At 42.5% G+C, this 6,815-nt stretch overlaps 1 protein-coding gene across 1 annotated transcript in view; it reads left to right on the forward strand.

The window, feature by feature from the left end:
* Positions 1-5,932, forward strand: part of LOC103397104 (clustered mitochondria protein homolog) — a 15,539-nt gene extending 9,607 nt beyond the window's left edge. The window contains exons 16-29 of the mRNA XM_025052829.1: positions 1-86; positions 212-364; positions 452-514; positions 642-874; positions 966-1,050; positions 1,471-1,624; positions 1,705-1,844; positions 3,628-3,708; positions 3,815-3,940; positions 4,043-4,152; positions 4,245-4,338; positions 4,492-4,617; positions 4,720-4,790; positions 5,238-5,932. Of these exons, the coding sequence (XP_024908597.1) occupies positions 1-86; positions 212-364; positions 452-514; positions 642-874; positions 966-1,050; positions 1,471-1,624; positions 1,705-1,844; positions 3,628-3,708; positions 3,815-3,940; positions 4,043-4,152; positions 4,245-4,338; positions 4,492-4,617; positions 4,720-4,790; positions 5,238-5,775 (2,060 nt within the window). The 3' untranslated portion in view covers positions 5,776-5,932. The remainder of the gene's footprint in view (positions 87-211; positions 365-451; positions 515-641; positions 875-965; positions 1,051-1,470; positions 1,625-1,704; positions 1,845-3,627; positions 3,709-3,814; positions 3,941-4,042; positions 4,153-4,244; positions 4,339-4,491; positions 4,618-4,719; positions 4,791-5,237) is intronic.
* Positions 5,933-6,815: the final 883 nt, after the last annotated feature.

Raw genomic sequence — 6,815 nt, forward strand, 5'->3', positions numbered from 1 at the left:
CTGCTGAAAGTTCATCAGTAAACCTGCAGAAAAGGTTACAGAGGGAAGCTGCAGCTTTCATCATCACACACCAGATACCTGGCTTTGTAAGCGGATTTTGCAAAGATTCTATCCTGTAGTATACAGTATATGTGTACCCATATAATGTGTACCCATATAATCCCATACAATCCCATATATATATATATTTTGTATGCATATTTATTTACAGATAGAACAATGCCTACAAAATTATGAAGCACCGATGGATGGTGTGTCTCTAAAACACGCACTACACCAGCGGGGCATCAACCTGCGTTATCTGGGCCACGTGATGAAGGCAATCTGTCAGTCTGAACACAAACAGTGTCTGAGGCATATAGTGGTGCGTTTTCTTTCTGCACAAATAAATGCTATCCATACACTGTGGCAAACTTTCCTAACTGGAATTTTTATGTTATTTAATCATCAGAGGTCAGTTGTTGCTGATATCTTCATCCGTTCCACCAGAAGAGTCTTCAACACCTTTCTCCAGGTGCTTTAAATTATTCTGTAATGAACATTCCCAGGTGCTGATGTCATTGTAGTGAAAATAGCATAAGACATGGATCAACATGATGTATGAGGATCAGCTTCAGTCTAATGCAGCCTTGTCTCTGCAGGGTGTGGATGTGCCAAGTCTCTGTGCAGCTGTCAGTCACTTCCTCTGCTGCCTATTGGTTCCACACTTTTCACCCATACCTGGGGGGGAGGAGGCAAAGAAGAAGTCAAGGCGGCGTGGCAGAGGAGCGGGGCCCAGTGAAAGCACACCCTGGAGCACTCTTACTGGGTCTGAGTTGTGGAACCTGGTCTGCCAGGATGCTGTTGAGACATACAACATCTCTGACAGCCTCGGGTGAGGACACGACCTTTGTTTGTGCACACTTTGACTTCACTCACGTTTGCTCATTGGTCACTCTAAGAAATTTGTGTTTCTTTAACGGCAGCTCTGGCCCAAACCAATTTGTGGAGCAGTATGGCCTTCAGAAGCTTTCCTTACTGAGGGAGTTATGTTTAAAGACTGGAGTGCAGGTAACACCAGGCTGCTGTGTTAATGGATTTCATCAAGTCACCAGAACGACCAATACACACAGAACAATTAACTAGGGTTGTCCGCTATTAACGATATGCCGATATTGTCCAAACACCGATATCAACCAATACCGGCCTGGTAATATTTATCTGTAAACCACTGTCTTAGTATGAGATTGATTAAAGAAGCTACAATGCTGCCATTTAGTGACTTGTAAATATACAGCCGTTTATCCCCAAAACTATTTTTAGAGCACACATCATTTGATGAAACCCAGGCATTGCATTATCGGAGGAAAAATCCATAATGATTCTTACAGATTATTACATAGTATTGGTCGGTCGATATTATTGGACATGCCTATAATTAACCCTTGATATTACTCAGGTAATTTTTTTTTTATTCTGTGTCTACAATAGTTAAGACTGAGGGACTACATGCTTGACAACCAAAACAAAGCTCCTATTGGTCCAGACGATATCCTCCACCTTCTGCCTGTCGTCAAACACATCCACATGCCTACTGTGGATGCTTCAAAAGCATTCTATGCAGCACAGAACTTTATCCACAAAGGTGGGACATTAACACTGACTACATCCTTCATGTTTGGTGTATGTCCTGATGTGGTAACCCTTAGTTCTTTCCTGATGAAGGTCTGCTGGATCAGGCCCATGAGCAGCTGAAAGAAGCAGCCTACGTGTTTGGTAGAGTGTGTGACGACCTGCATCCTGATGCGGGTTATTGCAACAGCCTGTTGGCCAGAGTGGCCTACCTGCAGGGTAAAATAGCAGAGGTGGGTTTATAGCGACACAGTGCCACACAGCTGTGGAGTTGATATAGCAAGCCTACGGATACATAATGCACAATTATTGAGCGCATGTTGTTATAACTGTATGCAGTATGTTGACTTGTCATTCAAATGACAAGTCAACATACTGTATTACATTACATTACATAATTAGCCTGCAATTGTAGGATTGTACCAGTACACAACCCAAATTCTGTAGTCAGCTCCTGTTGATTACAAATGATACATAGGATTACTGTTAGTTGCATCTTTAGTTTGAATGACAACCCAGAAGAGCTCTACTTGATTGTACTTGTTTTGTACTTGCTTGATTATATTAGGCTTAGAGTTAATGCAGACAGGTACACACACTGGACACCTTTTAGGTACTAGGGTGATTGCTGCTGGTTCAGTTCATCTTCTTTAAGGTATAAAGTACTGAGAGGCTGTGTCAGGCTGTGTTTCACTGCTCACTGCTGCTCACTGGATATCATTGATCATAGTCATTAAATCCCAGAGACTGCATGAATTTCCAATAAATAAATAAAAAATTCTTTATGCAGCATAATAACTGTTCAAACTCACTTGAGTTGTTTTTCTTCTCATCTCGATGATTACCGTATTTTTCGGACCATAAGGCACACCGCATTATAAGGCGCAAAATCAATGAACGGGAATATTTTCATACATAAAGCGCACCGGGTTATAAGGCGCATTAAGTGAAGCAAAACAGTCAGCGAAACAATTAAGCGGAACAATCAAGCATGTCCAGATCCCTCTTGTCAATATCCGAGTCGGTCTAGTTGCTGTTAATTAGCTGTTCAGTGATGATTCCGGCCTTCGTGAAAGCTCGGACGACATTTGAGACTGATACCTTAGCCCAAGCATCCACGATCCACTGACAGATAGTGGCTTAACTCCTCCGGCGTTGCCTCCCTGTCTTGATGAATCTGTGTTCGCCTTCTGTCATCCAATGCTTCCACGCAGCTCGCAAGTTAACTTTGAACGCCCTGCTAACACCAATATTTAGCGGTTGGAATTCTGTGGTTAATAAACCCGGAATGATGGCAAGTCCCGAATTAGTTTGCTTCACTTCGGTTATGTCAATATCGGTGAGATGGCGCTCATGGAGTCGCAGATAAATAGGGACGATTTGTGGAAAAGGGTAGTGACCTATGTTGGACACAGGAGGGCACTGTTGTTATTGTTCGCCCCTCCAGAGTCAGGCGGTTGTCACTAGTTTTGATCTGGATGGTCACCGTATTGTTGTTTTGACTCTGTTACGTGCGGAAGTGCGGATGTTGTTTTGCAGAGAGAGTGTTTTCCTGGATCGATAAAAAAGGAGAAATAAAAAGAGTTGTTGACCACGAAAAAAAAAATCGACAGTCATGCGTCTGAGTCGTCATGCGTCTGAGTCGTCCTGCATCGCACCATACATCGACAATTCAAAAACAACGCTGAGTCTCCGGGTGTTGGGAGGCACGAAGCCGATTTAGGTTACACAACCATACACTAACAGTTGTTAAACATGTTCTAATTGTGATAACTTAAACGTCATTGTTGGCTCCCAGTGTGATTCAGTTGTGTGCCATCATGTGTGATGCGCTGTGTGGTTTGACTTTATAAAATCGGTTCGAGGTCAGTAAGCGCAACCAGAAGTAATACATAAGGCGCACCGGGTTATAAGGCGCACTGTCGATTTTTGAGAAAATTACAGGTTTTTAAGTGCGCCTTATAGTGCGGAAAATACGGTAGTTCTATTTCAGCTCTGACTTCCTTTCTCACCTAGGCTCGCGGTATCCAGCAGAAAGCAGTGGTCATCAGTGAGAGGGTGCTCGGCTTTGACCATCCAAACACTATTCAACAATATGTGAGTATTGCTGCTATCTGAGTATTCTTAAGTTTTTGAATGTAATTATGTACTACTTGCGTTAAATGCATCGTATTTAATGTATGTGATGTCTTGCTTCATGCAGACCCACTTGGGTGTGTACATGTTTGCTAGTGGTGAAACTGCACTAGCCCAGAAGTGTCTGCTGAGAGCTCGTCTGCTGATGTTAACAGTCCATGGAGAAGACCACCCATACACCGCAACACTGGATGTAAGTTTTAGTGCTGAATTATTCCTCCCTCCATTGATCCTGGACGTTTTCAATGAGAGCTAGCTAAAAATAATAATAATATAACCCTTTGTTTTCTTACAGAACTGTCTTGGATTGATACTGACAGGAGATCAGAGGGGACAGTACTTAAAGAACGCTCTGAGACTCAACACCTCCTTCTTCGGTCCCATTGATTTGCACACTGCTCTTTCGTCAGTGGAAATTTAAAGCGTGAAATGTTCATCTTTAATATGCTTATACATGTAATCCCTGATTTCCTCATGTGTTTTTTTTTTTTTTGCAGTCAGCACCTGTTGGCCCAGTGGCTGTGCAGTAAAGGTGACTACCGTGGTGCAATGACTCACGAGAAGGAAGCCCTCACTGCTTTTACCTACTTGGTTAGTAGTGACAAAAAAGCTCAACCAACATTTTTGTGGCTGTTGCAGAGGCTTTAGATATATTCGGAAGTGTGTTAAATAAGTAATCACGTCATTCTGTACCCTGTGGCTGTTGTTTCTATGTATTCTAAGTATACATATTATCTCTTCCAGTTTGGAGACAACCATCAGCAAACGTTCGGCAGCAAAGACTTTCTGAGTGCCATCACCAAGCAGGCCGTGCAAGTGGAACGCACTCTGCGACAGGCAGGAGCTGACAGTACAGAACAAACCGTGGAGGTAAAACTGTGTCTCTGTTGTCTGTGATACTTTACTGACTTTACCATAAACAAAAATAGATAAATGTCTTTGTTTAACTCACTGTTTTTTCAATGCTTTTAGAGTCTGGCTCCAACAACTGACATCATCCTAGAGCAGATGGTTCTGGTTACAGGAATACGAAACATAAAATGGTAAATTTGATTGATATAATAACAGAAGTCATTATTGGTGCTATATTCTACAGAATGTTTTTTTCTAGCTAATTGCAAGTAATCTAATATAAGATAATCTTTCTAATGAAGAAAGCCAAAAGTAATAGTAATGTGATATTTACAGGTGTAAGTAAGAATAGGTTGAGTTGTGGGCTCAATGTGCTGTTCCTTTACCTAGGGGGTGCCAGAAACATATGTAAAGCAAATTCAGGGTTTCATTATAATTATATACTGGATCAATAGGTGCAACATTCAGATGCTTCTACCCAAAATAAAGATGGACTACAGTTTCATGCTTCAAATTGCAAATAGTTTTGCATAAAAAAATATACACAGAACAGCAAACGTTTGTTCTTGAATTTAGATATGCAAATGTCTATGTTTCACTGGGTAAACAGTGGCTTATGTTTATTATTATTTCTCCAGCAATGGTTTACAGGAAAATAAACAAAAACACCAGGAACGCAAGGCAGCAGTGCGAAAAGAGCTGGGACTCAAATTCCCTAATGAGCAGGAAGACTTAGATTCTGCAAAGGCAGCAGATAAAAGTGGTAAACAAGTGACAGAAGATGGTGCTGGAGTAGTTACAGCTAACAGTCACGTGATAGAGTCAGCAGAACAACATCAACTGGATGACAAAACGTACATCAATGAAGGAGAACCTTCAGATACTAAAGTAAAGATGATGAATGGAGGACCTGAGGTCACAGCTGCAGGAGAGGAGGCTCACTGTGGCCTGGCCAATGGAGGGGTGGACGCATTTGATAAGACAGAGTCAGAGAAGAATGACGTTAAAGTAAATGGAACTTTCAACCCCACAGCTAGCCCACCTGCACTGAAGACTCAAAGGTCCTGGGCTGATGTGGTTTCAAAATCAGGTACAGTCAACGAGCCGCCAAAGAAAGACGCAGAAGTCAACGGAGTCACAGAAGAAGTCACTGCCAGTGGAACAGCTGAAGAGTGAACAGATATCAGACATACAACATGGTGGTAGTCCAGTATTTTCCTGTTACTCTGTATATTACTTGTGCTCTCATCTTTGACCACCATTGCATTGAAAACATTCTTCTTCCTGAGATTGTTCTACCCAGAGGCCAATAAAGCAAGCATTTAAAGTGTAACTATTGTAGTACATTTGTGCATCATACACTTAGCACTAAAATGACCCAATATGTCTTTGTGTCTGTGTGTGCATGCCAACTTTTCCTTATATTCATTAATACTCATATTCTGGGACAAAATGAAAATCATTGCAAAGACAAACAGTGTGTACAAATGCAAAGGACCGCACAAGGGTTAAGCATTAGTCCCCTGGGGCCTTATGTACGAATGTTACATATGCACATATACGTCCTTTTCCACTCTTACGTTCAGATGTATCAAAAATTAAATGAGCGTGGAAATGTGTGGGTCTCACAACAGCTCCATCGCTTGCGTACGCATGTTTCTACAGCCGTCGTGCCTTTGGCGACACTAAGAGGTGATGTTGGGATATTGTTCAAAGTAGTCACCAGAATGATTTGCACATCTGAGACACACGTATGAACAATTACCACACCCACGTGTTTGCGGTTATATGGGTGGATATAAAAACATGCGCAAAGAGGTGAGGAGAATGATAAGAAATTAGGATAGTCCTGTGAACGTTTTAATTGTATCTTAACTTTAAAAAGACTTACCGGTAGTTGTCTTTGAAAAAAAAGTTACGATTTTCCGATTACAGTCACTTCCTATTACTTTACTTGTGACAGATAAAATAAGTCCATCCATCCATCCATCCATTTGCAACCGCTTATCCGGGGCCGGGTCGCGGGGGCAACAGTCTGAGCAGGGACACCCAGACTTCCCTCTCCCTCGATACTTCCTCTAGCTCTTCTGGGGGGACCCCAAGGCGTTCCCAGGCCAGCCGAGCGACGTAGTCGCTCCAGCGTGTCCTAGGTCTTCCCCTAGGTCTCTTCCCAGAGGGACGGCACCCGAGCACCTCCCGAGGGAGGCGTCCGGGGG

This window comes from Cynoglossus semilaevis, chromosome W, assembly GCF_000523025.1.
Source record: "Cynoglossus semilaevis isolate Cse_v1.0 chromosome W, Cse_v1.0, whole genome shotgun sequence".
Taxonomy (NCBI): domain Eukaryota; kingdom Metazoa; phylum Chordata; class Actinopteri; order Pleuronectiformes; family Cynoglossidae; genus Cynoglossus; species Cynoglossus semilaevis.